Source organism: Cervus elaphus, chromosome 29 (assembly GCF_910594005.1).
Source record: "Cervus elaphus chromosome 29, mCerEla1.1, whole genome shotgun sequence".
Lineage (NCBI taxonomy): Eukaryota > Metazoa > Chordata > Mammalia > Artiodactyla > Cervidae > Cervus > Cervus elaphus.
The window spans coordinates 8,538,133-8,556,672 of record NC_057843.1 but is presented as its reverse complement, the minus strand read 5'-3'; the positions used below and the strand labels follow the sequence as shown (position 1 = coordinate 8,556,672).

The following is an 18,540-nucleotide window of genomic DNA, read 5'->3' as shown; positions in this document are numbered from 1 at the left end:
TTGAGCTACCCTCACCTGCACAGTCCGACGCGAAGACCTGCGGTCTCGCTCTGCCGAAACCCGGGACGCCGCTCCCTGGATTCGAAAGCTCGGCTGGCAGCGCGCGACCTCTCCTAAAGAAAGGTGGGAGGCGGAACCCGCGAGAGGGGCTGTCGCCGCGATGTCGGTTACCGTGGCAACCGGTGCCCTCCCCCGCGGTAACCCTACGCTGACGTAAGGCTGCTAGGACCGAAGAAGGAGATTGGTGCGTCTGGGGGCGGGTTTGCGCGCAGAGAGGATAAAGGCGCTGTGCGCCGAGGGCCAGCTGGGCTTTCTGCTCTGCGCGCTGTCTCCGTGCCACGTGCGTCTCCAGCGCCGCAGCGGCGCAGCATCTCTGGGCAGCTGCCTCGGAAGGTCAGTGCGGTGGGGCTGGATGTTCCCCCGCGGCTGATCCTGCGAACTGAGCCTCTTTGAAACGGAGGCTGACGCCGCGGGACTGCCTGACCTCCCTGCCCCCCACTGGCCCGATAGGTGTGACAAGGCCGAGCGCCCCAGACTCAGCTCCCCGGGGCGATCGCGGGGCCCCAGCGGTCGCTGCGGAACTGGGAGGCCGACGGAGGGTCGGGGTACTGCAGGAATCGACAGGCGCGGCTCCCGGCCCTTCCTAAGTTTTGAAAGGGCACCCCTGCCAGGAGCGGTTTTTCTCATAAAACCGGTTTATCCAGTCATCTTCCCTGGAGGGTAGGCCCCCCAGAACTTTTCCAAAGGAAAGTGGGAGGGTAAGGCTGGAGATCCGCGAGCGGCCCTTGTCTCCACGTCTTTTAGGGTCTCTTAGGCCAGTGTTCACTGGGGGGAATGTGCGGGGCGCCCGCTCCGCAGGGCCAGGTCTGTCTCTGAGACCCTCTGTAGCTCGCGCCGAGAGCTCCAGGATTTTTCCCCCACGACCCTTTCTGGCTTTCAGATCATCCCCACGTTAAGTCTAGACTTTACCAGCTGGTTGATGGAGTCTTTAGCAGTTTGCTAAATAAGTGCTTTTATAAATTGCTTTTTATTAAATCCTGTCAGCATGTGGTGTCCCCTTTCTAAGGATGGGGATTCTTGAGGTTGGCGAGGTTGGTGTACGCCGGCTCGCGCTGGAGGGAGGGCGGTGTCTGGCCTTGAACCCCGGGTGCTGGTGGGTACTCTTCTCCTGGGGAGCGGCGAGGAGGAGGAGGAGCCGAGCTGCAGGGGAGGAGGGGCAGCGGGGAAGGTGGCCCCTTCGCCACCACGAGGATGCTCCCTCTTTGTCCCCTCTCTTAGGTACCCGATGTTTTCTCTTGGCAGGGAGGAGTGGGGGTGCTGGCAGGAGGGTTTGAGACTCAACGGACATGGTTTGCAACCCCTTGCCTTTTGGTAATTAATAATGTGCCTGACCTTGGGCGGGTCAATTCATTCTGCAAAATGGAGAAAAGATCCCAGCTTCAGAGTTACTGTGAGGCTTAAATAAGAGTTCGGGAAAGCAGATGCTGCCTCAGCGCTCAATAGTTGAGGTGCCAGATTTTCCTGTTAGATCGTTACTATGAAGAGTACATGTTTGGGGACTTCTCTGCTGGTCCAGTTGTTAAGCATCCCTGTGTCCACTGCCGAGGGTACAGGTTCAGTCCTTGATGGGAGAACTAAGATCCAGAATGTCATAAGGTGCAGCCAAAAAAAAAAAAAAAAGAGGATACATTTATTTTTATGAATTTTTTATGATTTAATGAACGGGAGGATATAAAGCCAAGACTGCCTTGCAAATAAGCAGTTATAAGCGTTATTGATCCTTAAAGCAGAGTGAGAGGTGGGAGAACTCAGGGGAGATGAAGATGGGCATGGTCAGCCCTGGGAGAGGGTCCTGGGGCCAGGAAGTTGTCAACTGGGCAATGACTGACCTTTGGTGAAAGCAGTTTCACTGAGTGTGGATCAAGAAGGCCTGCTAGGAGAGGGTGGGGATGTAGGTTTGGAGCAGTATAAACACTCTGGAGACCCCTGAGACTGGAAGGAAAGGTGAAAGCTGGATGAGAATGCTAGGTTTCAGCTGGTTTTTAAGCAGAGGGCAAAGAACCATTTAAGGGGATTGGTGGGACCAAGGGCTTGGGAGTTTGAACTGGCTGGGGGTTTTGTGGGTCTCTGGGGCAGCATTGATCTACACTGGGTGAAGTTTCTAGCTCCCCAGTAATATATGTATGCACTGACCATTTCTTGGGTCTGGAGTTTTAAAAATTTGGTAAATTAATCACATAACATAAAATTTGCCCTTACCATTTTTAAGAGTACAATTCAGTACTGCCAGGTGTATTCAGTGTTGTGCAATGGATCTCTAAAACTTTTTTATCCTGTGAAATGAAAGCTGTGCCTGTTAATTAAGCACTCGTATCCCCTCTCCGTTTCTCCCGTCCCCTTGGCAACTAAATTTCCACTTCCTGTTTCTATGCTTTTTGACTACTTTAGGTAACTCATGTAACTCATATGGGTGGAATCATACTGTATTTGGCCTTTTGTGGCCAGCTTATTTCAGTCAGCATAATGTCCTCCAGGTTCATCCATGTTGTAGCATTTGACAGGATATCCTTTTTCAAGGCTAAGTAATATTCCATCACATGTATATACCACATTTTCTTTATCCATTCATCTGTTGGGAGCTGGATACTTGTAGCTTCATACTGAATGTGCTGGAGACATGACCTAATACATTTTTATTTACTATCTCTGTGTTGGGGTCCTTTAATGGACCGGAACCTGGTGGTACGGAGTCAACGATAAGAAAGTAAAAGAGAGAAAGAGAGAGAGACAAAAAAAGACCCGGGGACCTAAGCTCTGATGGAGCAAAGGTGCTTTAATGATTCTTCTATGAGTATATATAAGCTGTGGTACAAGAAACTTCTTTCGGGAATGATAGAGATCAGAAAACCAAACATACAGTAACTGTTACCAAGGGGACAAGGGGTAATCCTAGTCACAAGTTCAGGAGACAATCCATATCTCATGAAGGGGGAGCAAGACTAAGCAATTTTGTCAAAAAGAGAATGTTTACTAAAGGAGACCCAAGTCTGCCTCACACAATGACCTCAGTCCCTGGGAGCAGCGTGCTGTTCCGCTTGAAGAGGGACAAAGGACTCATGAGAGACAGCATGTAGGAATCCTCCCGTCACACACTCCCTGACATCTCTGTGGCTGAGAATGATGGGACCTAGAGAGTTGGGAAGATCACAAGACAGCAAGAACATTAAGGGAAACCGATGATGCATCCTCTGAAGAAAAGGTCTATTTTCTTGGTTTTCAATATTCCAAATTAGAGTTTCTTTTAATATTTTTGAAATAGAATTATCTGTCTTCAGAGAAATCACAATTGAATTACAGTTTTTTTCCCCAAGAAATGGAAGTAATGTTCTCTGGAAACAGGGGACATTCTCTTTATTGTGGTGTAGACAAACCCCTGATACTTCTCTTTCCTGCCTGCCTGTTTGACATGGTATTTGAATTCTCACATGCATTAGGAACTGCTCAGTGGGACTCATAGCTCCCTGGGAGAGGCAGCCTTACTGGCTCCTGGCACCTAAAACCAGCATGTCCAAAACCAAGCTCGTTTGTCTTCTTACCTGATCTGCTCCTCCAGTAAGCTCATGCACAAATTAGAGGTCCGTGTTATTCTTCTCGATTCCTCACCAGTTGCTCCATGTCCCAATAGTCACAGTCAGTTGGGCTCAGAGTCTGCATCTCTCTTACTCTCTTCACCATGCCACGGCTTTCTTGAGTTCTGCTATGGTTAGGGCAGAAAGGTAGATGCCTGGAGATGGGAAGGTTTGTATAACAACCACCCTAGCAAGGCTTGCGCTGGGGAGATGCTCAATTATTTAAGGGGGAAAGTCTGATGGCCTGTTTCTTTTTCATCCTTTGGAATTAAAGTAAGCAAAGTGCTTAGGGGAGAAAGTCTATGGACTTTCATTTGATCTCCAGTCATCTTTGATGGTTTCCATTTGTAAGTTTGATAACTATCTTGGCAAAGCAAGTCTTACTCTAGAACAGTTATTCTCAAGTGTAATCTGGGGAACCCTGGGGTTCCCTGAGACCTTTGTAAGGTCCATGAGGTCAAGGCTATTTTTACAGTAATACTCAGAAGTTTTTCTGCCTTTTTCATTGTTTCTCTCTCAGATATGTGGTAGAATCTTCTAGAGGCCACATAGAGGCTTGTGATGAGCTTTTCCGCTGGTCTAATGGGGTGTGTGCTTCTGTACTCTTGTGTTTCTAGAATCTTCTAAGGATAGCAAGCTTAAAGTATAAATATGTGCATTTTCAGAGATAAACTCCATTTGTTCTTATCACTTCTATGCATTTTTATTAGCTACATGCTGTTATATCTGCTGTTATCTTTGGAGCCCATTTTCTTTTAATATCAATATGTCATTACTTTGAAATTCTAAGTTGAGCCTTTACCTACATGGAAAAATAACAAAAAGTTTATTTTAATTTATTTTTTTTAATTTAAGGATACATCATTGGCTTAAAAGGAGGGCTATTAGAGGACTTGATTTTTTTCAACTCAAAGTTATACCATCTATGTGTATAAATGCTAAAAAGAAATGGCACAAGAGTTCTCTGAATCATGGAAAGAGGAATTTTTCTCCAGATAAATATACAAAATTAAATAATACATGAAAATATGAACGCTTTCCTCAGGTTTTACAGATGTTAGAAATTTAGCTTGTGTGTCTGATGCCACAGAATGTTTTGAGTAATATTTTGGTGGCAATAGCATTATTCTGAGACCAACCGTTCTGAATGAATGAAGTATAGATAGGATGATCTCTTTAAAAGCCAAAAATTATTTGTTACAGCTTGCCAAACTAGAAAAGGAAAAAACTATTGAAGTATGACAAGATAGGTTATCAAATTGCAGTGGCTAGAGAAACAATAAATCCTTGTTTGTATGAAAAAGCATGGGAAAAACTCAGCACCGCCACTGCCTGATAATACAGTAACTTGTCAGAGACTTAGCTGCAAACATGAAGACTGACAGTAGAAGTATATATCTTACAAGTGGAAGAATCTGTGGTCATGGCTGGACTTACCATTCTGTTTGTCTTCATACACTTATCAACACCAAACCAATCATCAAAGACTATCTTTTTAGTGAATGTTTGACAGCAAACACAAATAGTGCCCAAGTCTTTGGTATAGAATTGCTTTTGTGAATTTCATGGTTTATCCTGGAATAACTATTGAGTTTTCACTGACAGTGCGCCAGCCGCAGTGGCCGAAAGTACTGGTCCCTCTGCAGGAAGCAAGGCAGTGGCACCACGTGGTCCTGGAAGTCACGGTATTCTTCACTGCCATCTGCTTTCCAGATAAAAAACATAAAGTGGAAAACTTAAGGATTGTTGTTGCTCTTGTTGTTTAGCCCCTGAGTTATGTCTGGCTCTTTTGCAATCCTGTGGACTGTAGCCCACCAGGCTCTTCTGTCCATGGATTTTCAGGCAAGAATACTGGAGTGGGTTGCCATTTCCTTCTCCAGGGGATCTTCCCAACCCAGGGATCCAACCCGTGTCTCCTGCAGGTGGATTCTTTACCACTGAGCCACCAGGGAAGCCCCTTACTTAAGAATGCCCTTTATGAAACAGTAAAAAGTGATTAATTTTTATTAAACCTTAACCTTGAGATATATCTTTTTTGTGTATCATGTGGTAAATGGGTGTACTTGTTGTGTATCAAAATATGATGGTTGTTTTGAGACAAAGCATTTTGTGTGATTGAATTGTGAGCTGAACTGGTCACTTTTTTTTTCTTCAGTCTAACGCTCTCCCAACTGAACTATTTTGGCCACTTGCAGGGTCACTTTTTTTTTATAGAGTACTAGTTTTACCTGAAAGAATGACTGACGAACTATGATTATTCATACCTGGAAAATCAGCAAACATTTTCATTAAAAAAAAAAAGAACCTAGTGAGCCTGTCAAGGAAACAACCAATGGTATCTGTTGCAGGTTAACTTGTATATCTACTATTCTGAACTTGACTTCTTCCCAATACTTAGGAATTTTCTGATGAGATCAGTGTCATTAACTAGTATAACTTTGGGGAATTGTACAGTCAAGTGTGTTAGCAGTCAGAAGCTCTGCATAACTCACTGAATGAGTATTTTCCGAAAGACCAATGCATGGAATTGTAAAATCATACAGGAATAAAAGATCTGTTCAAAGCATTAGATATACTAGTGGGTTCTAATGTTACAGGTACAAAAATTTCATGATAATATCTTCAGATTCTGTGTTGCAGCTAACTTTAAAAAAAAAACTACTATGTGTTGAGTTCTGGATATCAAAGGTGAGTATCCAGAATTATCTGAGAAGGCTTTTAAGACACTGCTCCTTTGTGAGTCTGGATTTGCTTCATTTACTTCAATCAAAGCAACAGATTGAGTTAGAAGCAGGTGCAGAAACCCAGTTGTTTTTCTATTAAGGAAAACATCAAAGAGATTAGTAAATGTAAAACAGTGGCACTCTGCTCAGGATGTTTTTTTGTTTTGGAAGATGTATTTTCATAAAATACATTTATATTAACACTAGATAGAGGAGCCTGGTGTGCTACAGTCCATGGGTCACAAAGAGTTGGACACGACTTAGCAACTTGAACAACAAAAGGAGTTCTGAGACCAGAAAATGTGAGAGCTGCTACCTTAAAAGCATTCAACTGAACTTGGAAATGGCAAGATAATAATCTTGACTTGGAAAAGCTACATGCTGTAGATGGGTGGAGGGCTTTTTGGTTTTGTTTTTAATGTATATGCATTGTTAATCAAAGCCATCCCATAACAGGGACCGTAGTGCTGCTTGATGGTTAAAAACCGGGTTCCCTGAGATGGGTGATGGTTACGATGGTTAAATGCTATAATGCAGAAAGGCATTCATGGGCCTGTGGCCTGTATTGAGCAATACATGTTAGCTAGTGATAGTTGTAGAATAGTAATAGTCATGAATTGTCCACGTTGCTAAACTAACATACATTGTCTGAAGTTTCATCTCCCAGTGCTGTTGGAAATCTGACCTCTGACAGAGGTGGAGGCCACAGGGCAGTGTGCAGAGAGCAAAGACCTGACCTTGGGGAGGGTGGGCAGGAAGGTTGCTGTTTGAACCGGTAGAGTACGCCCTGCACTCTGATCTACTCTTGTGACATGCTCACCTTGCATAAAGTTGGCAAGGAAGAGGAACTGGACTGCAGTAAAATACACATGATCTTGGAAGAGGGGAGAAAATGGCTCTCTAAATTATCCTCTCTTAAGAGATGGCAGTGAAACAGAAATTAGTCACGGCTTACTCAGTACTGCTGGGGGCCTTTTTACCTTAGCGATCTGCTTTTCTAGTCTGGATCATCCTTAAGATAATGTCTGAGTTAGCACTCAGATGTGAACATCTGAGTCTCATAGGGTGCTGTGTTATTTAGTCCGGGACCTATTTGCACTTCAGTGGTATGTGGACAGATGGTAATGGTTGTGAAGATTGGAGGCTTTCACTTGGATCCATGACTTGGTGTTCCTGGCATGGACAGCTCTGTACACAGTAACCTCCACTGTGACTTTAGATCCCATTGTCGTCAGCACTTGCGGCTCCAGTGCTAAATCTCAGCCAGCCTTTGTTTGCCTGAACTTTGCATGAGCAACGTTTGTCCCTTTTCACGGGGCTGGGCTCACGGTCGTCTCTAGATTGGCTCCCTGGCCCCGCTCTCAGCGGGGTTTGGTTCATGAATCCAGGGCATGGCTTTGCTTGGGAGCTGGCGATCTTGGTGTTAGTCGTGGTTACATGGTTTGTGTCTTGAGGGGTCTGGAAGGTAAGCAGTTACATGTTGAACTCTGCTTTTTTGTTTATTAAAATTTTATTGAAGTATAGTTGATTTATAATGTGTTAATTTCTGCTATATAGCAAGTGACTCAGTTATACATACATATATATATATTATTTTTCATTATGGTTTGTCACAAAATATTGAATATAGTTCCTGCTCTACAGAAGGAGCTTGTTGTTTATCCATCCTATATAGAGTATCACGTTGGCCAAAAAATTCATTCCGGTTTTTCCATAAGATGTTTTCCTGTGCTAATCCCAAACTCCATTCCTTCCCTTCCCTACCGGCTCCTCCTTGACAACTTCAAGTCTGTTCTCTATATCTGTGAATCTGTTTTTGTTTTGTAGATTTTTTTTTGCATCATATTTTAGATTCCACGTATGATATCATACGATATTTGTCTTTCTTTTTCTGACTGACTTCACACAGTATGATACTCTCTAGGTCCATCCATGTTTCTGCAAATGGCATTGTTTCATTCTTTTCTGAGTGCTAAGTTGCTTCAGCCATGTCCGACTCTGTGCGACCCTATGGACTGTAGCCCACCAGGCTCCTCTGTCCTCTGTCCATTCTCTAGGCAAGAGTACTGGAGCGGGTTGCCATGCCGTTCTCCAGGGGATCTTCCTGATACAGGGATCGAACCTGCATCTCTTCAGTCTCCTGCACTGGGAAGTGGGTTCTTTACTCCTAGAGCCACCTGGCAAGCCCTTCGTTCTTTTTTATGGCTGAGTGATATTCCCTTGTGTATATATGAAGCACATCCTCTTTAACTATTCATCTGTTGATGGACACTTAGATTGCGTCCGTGTCTTGGTTACTATAAATGGTGCTGCATGAACCTTGGGATGCGTGTGTCTTTTCTGAACTCCGCTCCTTTTGTGTTACAGGTGTGTCTCAGAGACCATGCCAGTTGTTCGGATGTTGCGGCGGGTTGCCTGCTGGATGCTGCAGAACCCGGCCTGTGGCTGCCGGGCTCCTGTCCTGCCCAGTCGGTTTCTGGGCACCTCCCCTCGGCAGATTCCAATGGATGCCAACTTCCACTCCACTTCATTCTTGGGAGCAGACCAGCAGCGTGTCTTAATTACAGGTTGGGTTTTTTTTTTTTTCTTTCTCTCACCTTTGTAGCTTCATTATTTTCTTTGTGTGACTGTATGTTCGCTTTTGGAATGTCTGACATACCACCAGGTAACATGTATTCTTCAGAAACTCCCTTCCCACTCTTGGCTTCCTCCTGAATTGTACGAATCCCTGGTGTTTATTTTGTCGCTGTTGACGGGGCTTGGTTTCCCTGCCCGAATTTCTTGTCATCTGAAGAAGGGACCTGGGAACCTGGGGATGAGAAAGCTATCCTGGGACTTGGTTCCCCTTTCCTGCTCGAGATCCAAGGTGTGTGGACAAAACGTGGACTCTGGAGTCTGGCGCATCTTTCTTTGGCCAGGCTCCTCTGGCCAGGAGTTACTGCACATTTGTGTCTTGGAGGTGGAGAAGATAGCCAGGGCCTGCCCGGGGCTCAGGGGACTTCTCGCCGTGACCTCATGGAGCCCGCATCTCATTGTCCACAGACTGGCATCTCCTGTCCCCCCAACCCCCGGTTCTGCATCTGCTCACTGCAGATTTGACCGTCTGCCCACAAGTCCTTCCAGCTGTCTCGAGCCCACCGCTGATTTGATTAGCGCATTTTATTGTCTTCTGTTTGCCAGAGTTTCATGCCTTGACTTCACGTCCTTATCCATCTTCCCTTCCTCAGTGTGTGCACCTTTCTGTTGCTGCCACCTCCTCCTCTGCTGTAAATGGGTTTCGAGTGAGGTCTGTTCCCTTAGCGCCTCCCTCCCTGACTCTCCCAGCATCTTCTGTGTCTCTGAGTCCCTCCTCCCGCCACCAACAAAGCACCCTCCAGGTGTTACCATCAGCATGCTGGTTTCAGCCACATGTTTACACGTGATTACAGGAGATCCCACAGTCTGCATCTTCCTGCCTGATTACTTTCTCCCAAAATGGAATTTAGGGTTGTATTCCCCTAAATGTGTTCCTAGACCCCCAGCTCTCCCATGTCCACCAATGGCATTTGTAAGCATCCAGATTAAGATGCTGTAATCATTTGTTTAATGTTCTTAGCAGCTCCTAACCCACCCAGTTATCTACTGTTTTTTTCAGGCGACTTCTTGGTTTTTGCCTTCTTTCTCCATTCCTATTCCACTGCAGGTCTAATGGAGGAGAGTGCTCTGGATAATCCCACCAGAGGTTGATATCCAACTATTATATCTGCAAATAAACTTATTTACAAAATAGAAACAGACTCAGATTTAGATAACAAACTTATGATTATCAGGGTAGGGTGGGAAGGATGAGGGGAAGGGACAGTTAGGGATCAATGTGAACACACTGCTGTATTTAAAATGGATAACCAACCACGACCTACTATATGACACATGGAACGCTGCTCAGTGTCAGCCTGGATGGGAGGGGAGTTTGGGGGAGAATGGGTACGTGGATACGTGTGGCTGCGTCCCTTTGCTGTCCACCTGAAACTATGACAACGTTGTTAATCGGGTATACCCCAATGCAGAATAAAAAGTTTCTTTAAAAAAAAAAAACTATTACATGTGGCTACTATTAGTGTTCTGGTACCCATAGGAGACAAGCTTCATAGCCCATCAAATAACAAAGCCAAAGCTGGTAGTGCGCTCCTGGCTGGGAGATGCTCCTGCTCTCCTGTGACCATTCTCTCCCTGTTCCCTGACTTCCCCTCAGCCATCGCTCGGCTCAAGAATGTTCTGTCTCTGAAACTCATCTTATCTGTACTCGTCTATGACCTAGCTCGGAGAAGGTGATTCAACTCCATCAGGCCATCCTGGGGCTTTACCTAATTAGCTAAGATTACCAGTGGAGTTTTATTCTGTTATTACATCCTGGGAATAATTGAACTGCTTCGATTTAAATTGAAGTTTCACTTTTTTCTTCTTTATCCAGGGGGTCTTGGCCAGCTTGGAGTGGGGCTTGCTAACTTTCTGAGGTAAGAGCTCTCAAAGTTGAAATTAAAATCTGAGTTTGGGGGTCTGTGAAGCTTATCTTTGCTCCTGTTTAACCACTGAATCTCTGCTCTCCCCTCTTGCTCCTGACTCTTACGACATTGCATCTAAATGGCCGCTGGGAATGTGGTTCATTGTGCCTCTCAGCATGGCAGACTCTGTCTCAGGTCCTGACTCGTGTCCCCACGCTGGTCCTTTGCCCTCTGCCTTCTCTCGGTTAGGCAAAGTAAGACCTGCCTCCAAATGAGTCGGTCAGTTTTTTGGTGTTTGGGGCCTGAGAGAAGAACCTGTAGACACTGAAAAGGAGCAAGGTGGGATTTAGAGAAAGTGGGATAAAAGGAAAAGAGAGAAGGACAGGGGGGAAGAGGGAAGGACTCCAGGGCACTGGGAAGACATTGGTGACAGGTTCCCGGACGACGATGGGGTAAGGTACAAACAGGAGATGCAGCCCCGAGTGTGGCTGGAACTGCAGGGGTGCTTGTTGAGGATGCAGAGGAAGAAAGGCTCCTGTGTAAAGGTGGGATGGAGGCGGGCAGTACATGGCAGTTCCTCTGGGCAGGATGGCGTTCATGGGACCCGGTATGTCCTCAAGTGTACCATCTCGTATGTTTGACTTTCCCTTTAGGAAACGATTCGGGAAGGACAATGTGATTCTGTCTGACATTCGTAAGCCCCCGGAACACGTCTTCCTTAGTGGTAAGAGGCTCTCAGAGCAGTTGGAGAGGCAGCTCGTAGGATTCATGTCATCGCTCATAACCAGGCTTGTGAATTAAAGGAGGAGGAGTATTTGAGGCACACTTGCGCTACTTAAAAATGTTTCCTGCTTTTGGATTTCCCTGGTCATTAGGTGGTTAAGATTCCATGTTTTCAATGCAGGGGGCATGGGTTCAATCCCTGGTCAGGAAACTAAGATCCCACATGCTGTGGGAGTGTAGCCAGAAAAGAAAAAAAAGTTTTGTGTTTTTGTCTTCATTAGTTCTATAAAACGTCACTGGTATAGTCATTGCTTGTTCAGGTGATCCAAGGATGGAAGTTCATTAGACCTTGGTGTAAATTGTGTAGTAATATCTTTGGATATAATCTGTAGCCATAGCTGTGGAATAAAAATTTGGATTCCTACTTTTCAGTTTTTAGTGAACTTAACTCAGAGACAAAGCACACAGAAATCAAGTTCTGAAATGAGGAAAAGAACCTCTAAGTTTTGGAGGAATTAATCCTCCTATTTCAGCATGGACTTGCTCTTAAACACCTGTGCATACACACGGATCTCAGACTCCTATAGTCGAGTTGTTTACCACCTCAAAGATGTTTTTATGTATTTTTTATTTTTTTGAAATTCCCATGAACATATTTTATTGGATAAATGTGTGCATTGCATCTTATTGTTGCTGTAACCTACATAAAATAGTGACTTAAGAAATTAAAGTTCTAGAGGTCAGGTCAGAAATTAAAACTCATTTCATTGGGTTGAATACAAGATGTCTGGGAGGGCTGGATCCATCAAGACATTCCCGAGAAGATGGCGCTGGCTTCCTAGATCACTTCCTCATCAAAAATATCTTTATAACATCTCCTAGCCCTTCCTGGTTCCAGGTCAGTCTTTTGCGGTTCACCTTAGGGAAGAGCATTAATGTGCTGAAAGTGGGGGAAATTGGCACTGCAGAAATCTGGCTCTACCTCTAACCTAACCAGGTGTGTTAAACCCACAATTTGTGGGTCATTTATATCACGGTGGGTTTTTGGCTTTTGTAAACCCATTTTATCTATTCCTTTAAAATATGCAGCTTATTTAAGCGGAATGAAATCACCAGGTACCTGCAGGTTTGGCATGAACGGCATCGACTCAAGCCAGCTGCCTGGTTTTGATCCCAGTTCTTAATCTTAATTCTGTTTGATTGTGGCAAGTTACTTAACCTGTCTTGGCCTCAGTTTCCTCCTCAACAAAACACTCACCTCAAAGTTTGTTTGAGAGTTAAATATACAGTAAGTCCCCTACATACGAACTTTCAATTTGCAAACGTTCAAAGATGTGAAGGTGCATGCCAGCCTCTGTGCGCCAGCTACTGTGCTGTACTATTGTACTTTTCAAGGTGCTACACTGTCAGATTAAAAATTTTTTATTTTTTGTTTTTTATGTATGTATGATTTGTATTAACAGTTCTATAAACCTGTTACAGTATAATACTATATAGCTGATTGTGTTAGTTGGGTACCTAGGCTAACTTTGTTGGACTTATCCCTGGGTTTGGAAGTTCCTCTGGAGAAGGGAATGGCAATCCACTCCAGTATTCTTGCCCGAAGAATTCCATGGACAGAGAAGCCTGGCGGGCTACAGTCCGTGGGGTTGCAAAGAGTTGGATGCGACTGAGCAACTAACACACACATGCACAAGCGGGGCTTACGAGCGTGCTCTCAGGATGAACTCATTCCTGTGTAGGGGATTTGCTATACAGAAAGCCCTTAGAATAGTGCTCAGCAGGTACAAGTCCTGTGTGAGACTTAGGTGTTGTTAACCATGGAGTGTGTGTGTCAGTAGCTCAGTCGCGTCTGGCTCTGTGACCCCATGGACTATAGCCTGCCAGGCTCCTCCGTCCATGGGATTCTCCAGGCAAGAATATTGGAGTGGGTAGCCATTCCCTTCTCCAGGGACCCTTCCCGACCCAGGGATCCAACCCAGGTCCCCTGCATTACAGGCAGATTCTCTACCATCTGAGCCACCAGGGAAACACCTGGGGGTCGGGCTTTGTATTCTGCATAAGGAAAATGCTGAGTTGTGTCCGAATAGTTGTTACCAAGTTGGTAGCAATGGAATTCAAAATCAATGGGAAAATCCGTTGATGTTTTCAAGCCCTGAACTCCTTTACTTGCCTGTTTCACTGCTCCTTGCAGGCCCGTTTATTTATTCTGACATCCTGGATTACAAGAATCTTCGGGAGATTGTGGTGAACAACCGCATCACCTGGCTGTTTCATTACAGCGCCCTGCTCAGCGCAGTGGGAGAAGCAAACGTGTCCCTGGCCAGAGCCGTGAACATCACTGGTGAGTCTCTGGTCGTGCCCCGGATGGCCTGTTTGCAGGATTCCCCAGTTCCTTGCAAAGAGGTCTCCCAGGTTACGATGGCTGCTTGTTTTAGGACTGCACAATGTCCTGGACGTTGCCGCAGAGCACGGCCTGCGATTGTTTGTGCCAAGCACCATCGGGGCATTCGGACCTACTTCTCCACGGAACCCAACCCCTGACCTCTGCATCCAGAGACCCAGGACCATCTATGGGGTGTCCAAGGTCCACGCTGAGCTCATGGGCGAGGTAAGCATCGTCCGGCAAGGTGACTCAGTGTTTCCTTTTCTGTTTTTGTCTCAAACACCTGCTAATTCATCCTTGGAGAGGACTTCCTCCCTCCTCCAATCCCTGCCCCCAGAAATGCTTGGGGATTGATTGTGTTTGCCAAGTGGCCAGTACCCATAGCTCCAGCAGAATCCTCAGCCCTATGCTAACATTCAGCACTTCAAACATGCCCCTTGAGTGGCACCCCTCCTTCATTTGCTGCCCATCTTATTTGTACTCCACTGTTCTTTCAGGCTCCTGATATTACTATTGTCAGAGCTAACTTTAAAATAACTTCAAGTGTCCTTTTGGTTTTCTTTTTTAATGCACTTTGTCTTTATAATTGTATAGCACATCTTTTTTTGGTCATGCCTTGTAGCTTATGCTTATGGGATTTTAGTTGTCCAACCAGGGGTTGAACCTGGGCTCTCAGCATTGAAAGTGCAGAGTCCTCACCACTTGACTAAAATGTCCATAAAGGGCATTTTAGCCGGTGTCTGGCCCTTCAGCTGATGTGTGTCAGCGACCCTCTTTCCCTCTGCTCTCCAACACTGCCTCCTAGGATAGGCTCGTGGAGATTGGTTCAGGACAATGAGCAGGGTCTTCCTTCCAAAGAAAGACAGAAACTCCCCAGTCAGCTGATCTGTTATTTACTGTGTTGTCTAACGATGTTATTACCAGAATCACCAGAATGGTGATTCTTTGAAAATTACAAACTTCAGGGTTATTTGTTAAAGAAAAATGGCAATTCTAGGGTCTTCATTTCCTCGAGGAGGATTTTAAGATGACCGTATGGGGGGATGTTTGAGGAAAAGGCTGTTAATTCTTTGCATTGCTCTACCTGATTTAAAAGATTCTTTTTAAAGTTAAGTTTTCTCTTTCTCGTAGTATTATTATTACCGGTATGGATTAGATTTCCGATGCCTGAGATATCCTGGGATCATTTCTGCTGACTCCCAGCCTGGAGGAGGAACAACTGGTAGGGTTGTTTTTTATTTCTTTTTTATGTAAGATTAGCTTTCTATTTGCCTGCTGGAGTGGGGATGGATCTGCTGTCATTTCAGCCATATGCTGGCTGGAGTCTTTGCATCCTTCCTGAAAAGTGCATCTGAGAAGCTCATGAACCCTATTGACTTAAACTTGTTCAGGGCAGCTCAACCAATGCTGTAAATCCAATGGAATTTACCACCCACAGTGCCAGAATCAAACTGACTAATTTCACTAAGCATATTACCTTCCAAGTTCATCCATGTTGTTGTAAATTGCAAAATTTTATTCTTTTTTATGAGTGAGTAGTATTCCATTGTGTCCATTAGCCAAATCTTTATCCATTCATCTGCTGATGGACATTTACATTGCTTCCATGTCTTAGTTACAGTAAATAAAGCTGCAGTGAATGTTGGACTGAGTGTATCTTTTCAAATTAGTGTTTTCTTTTTCTCTGAATATGTACCCAGGAGTGGAATTGCAGGGTCATGTGGTAGTTCTATATTTAGTTTTTTGAGGAACCTCCAAACAGTTTTCCACATTGTTATCATTTTGGACTTGAGTATGCATTATGTTCAGTAACTCCCGCATCAGGGATCCTTCCCATATGAGGGGTTCTGAGATATAACATAAAAGATACTTGACAACATCTGAGGGATTTTTACTATAGCTTTGTAGTATTGTCTGAAGTCTGAGAGGCTTATACTCCAGCTTTGTTCTTTTTCCTCAGGATTGCTTTGGCAATTCTGGGTTTCTTGTGGTTCCATATAAATTTTAGAATTATTTGTTCTAGTTCTGTGAAAAATGTCATAGGTAATTTAACAGGGATCACGTTAAATCTGTAGAGTGCTTTGGGTAGTATGGCCATTTTAACACTACTGTTGTAATTCTTTCAATCAAAGGCATGGGCTATCTTTCCATTTCTTTGAATATCTTCAATTGAAATGTGAGGGATTTTATTATTAAAAAATTTTTTTAACTTCTTATTTTGTACTGGGATATAACTGATTAAAACTGTTGTGTTAGTTTCAGGTGAGCTGCAAAGGGACTCAGCCATAAAAATTTGAGGGATTTTTTTTTAAGGGATTTTAAAAGAGCCTTTGAGTTTGGTTACTTTTAAAAAATTTGCCTAATGCAGTGCTTCTTCAGGAAGGCACTGGGAATCCCTGGGGATCCTTGAATCAAACCCTCTCAAGGGATCCAGGAGGTCAAAATAATTTTCATATTAATACTAAGATATTATTTGTCCTTTTCACCATCCTTTCCAGGTGTACCGTGGAGTTTCTCACAGGCTGCCTGATGTATGTAGCATAGCAGACTGAACACAGAAGCAGAGATTCTTACTGTTTCCCATTAAGCCAGGGAATAAAGAGATTTTCAGAATGAAAAACACACCATTCTTCTCACTAAATTTTCTCTTACTTGGAATCTATGTTCTTTTTTCACATATAATATCGTACATATGAATGTGTGGGCTTATTATCATTTTTTAAGTGTAGAAATATTTTTTAAAAGTTCCCAGTTAATTTCTGATGCAGTAGATGTTGCTATGTGTGTATATGTGCTCAGTCACACATCGTGTCCGACTCTTTGCAACCCCATGAACTGTAGCCCTCCAGGCTCCTATAACTCACCTTAATAAAACCTTTTTGGGGCCCCTCAGTGATTTTTTAAGCCCACAAAGAGTTTCTGAGACTAAGACATCTGAGACCCACTGCCTTAATCCAAGAGGCTCACTCATAATTTTTGTTGTAAGATGACCCTCAGACAAGCTTCTCTTTCAGACTATGCAGTCCAGATCTTCCATGAAGCTGTCAAGAATGGCAGATTTGAGTGCAACCTGAAACCCGACACCAGGCTCCCAATGATGTACATTGATGACTGCCTCCGGGCCACGCTGGAGGTCATGGAGGCCCCAGCAGAGTCCCTGTCCATGAGAACCTACAACATCAACGCCATGAGCTTCACCCCCGCGGAGTTGGCCCAGGAGGTGCTCAAGCATGTGCCAGAATTCCAGGTCACCTACAGCGTGGACCCTGTCCGACAGGCCATAGGTTGGTACACTGCTGTGTCCCCCCAGAGCCAAAGCTGAGCTTCAGTCCACCCCACGAGTCCGTGAGGACGGAAACCGTGGAGGAGAAGGAGAGCCAAGTGCCTTCCCCAGGGGCCTGACACCTTCTGCAGAAGGAGCTGCTGTTGCACCAGGGCTGGCAGACGGCACAGTTTTGGGAAATGATGTCCAAATAAACAACTTGTCGGCATTTCGCCATTTGCCAGTTTAAACATCAAACAGACAGACATAGTGTGAGAGCAGCCCTGGGTTCTCAAAGGCTGTGACTGTGCCCCTGCGTGAGCGCCATCTGAGCGTGGCCGTCCCACCTTACAAGTCTGCAGGGGACTCTCCTAGTGGGTGACCACTCACAGTGCCTGGCAGTAGATACAGGCTTCTAGTCTAAGAAGGTGACTAGACTATAGTGCCCGCAATAGCTGCTCTGCTCTGCTCAAGGGAGATTTCAGAGAACGTTTCTTTCGTGGAATGTTGACCTTTAAAGTGTTCTAGACCTTTTTGCAAACCTAGAGCCTGAATAACTTAAGCTCCTTTTCCATGTCTTATCTTAGCGGATAGTTGGCCAATGAACTTTGATGATAGCAACGCTCGGAAGGACTGGGGATGGAAGCACGATATTGACCTCCCAGAGCTGGTGACGACAATGTTGAACTTCCACGGTTCTGAGAACAGAGTTGCCCAGGCTAACTGAAGGGGCCTGAGGAAGAGCTCGTGAGTCCTGGGTGGCTGTCCAGGGAAAGCCATAACAACCCTGAGGTTCCGGACCCCAAGGAATCTAGATGATGTGGGGCTGAAGGACTAATTGGATTGAATTTTCGCAGTTCATATTGAACTGCCACATGGAGAACTGACTTGGCTTTAAGCGTCTTCTCAGTGCTGTAGGTTTGGTGGTAGCCATTCTGAATCTTTGCTATTTGCCTAAACTTGTCCAAATCACAGAATGAAGACTTAAGTCACAATCATTTCTATTTCCTTAATTAAGATGAAGTGACCACTTCCAGGAAGATATGTGACATTTGTATTAAATTAAACTTAATTAAATATTACTCCTAAGACTCCATCATTCCCTTGACTAAGACCAAAGATTTCTTTTTAAAGACCATCAAAGATAATCTCCCAATTTAAAGAATTGTTTACTATCCCATCAGAGCCTAAAAAATGTCTGTGTATTAATCCCATGTTCACGAGATTTTAACCTGTCAAAAATGATCACTTCCAATTTATTTTTCTCTAAGAAGATACACTACTGGTAGGAAACTAAGAATATCAGAGATGATCTAACTGGTCAAGGGGAGCATCT

At 44.6% G+C, this 18,540-nt stretch overlaps 1 protein-coding gene across 2 annotated transcripts; it reads left to right on the top strand.

Moving 5' to 3' along the window:
* The first annotated feature begins 250 nt into the window (after positions 1 to 250).
* LOC122685862 (L-threonine 3-dehydrogenase, mitochondrial) lies at positions 251 to 18,286 on the top strand. 2 transcript variants are annotated; one of them, XM_043890904.1, is made up of 9 exons: positions 251 to 393; positions 8,720 to 8,919; positions 10,803 to 10,845; positions 11,487 to 11,557; positions 13,751 to 13,900; positions 13,995 to 14,167; positions 15,074 to 15,164; positions 16,957 to 17,226; positions 17,792 to 18,286. In XM_043890904.1, the coding sequence occupies exons 2-9, from the start codon at positions 8,736 to 8,738 to the stop codon at positions 17,929 to 17,931; spliced, it is 1,122 nt and encodes a 373-aa protein (XP_043746839.1). In that variant the 5' UTR covers positions 251 to 393; positions 8,720 to 8,735; the 3' UTR covers positions 17,932 to 18,286. The 2 variants fall into 2 exon arrangements, with proteins under 2 accessions (XP_043746839.1, XP_043746840.1); XM_043890905.1 differs by lacking the exon at positions 251 to 393 and adding an exon at positions 7,665 to 7,817.
* Positions 18,287 to 18,540: the final 254 nt, after the last annotated feature.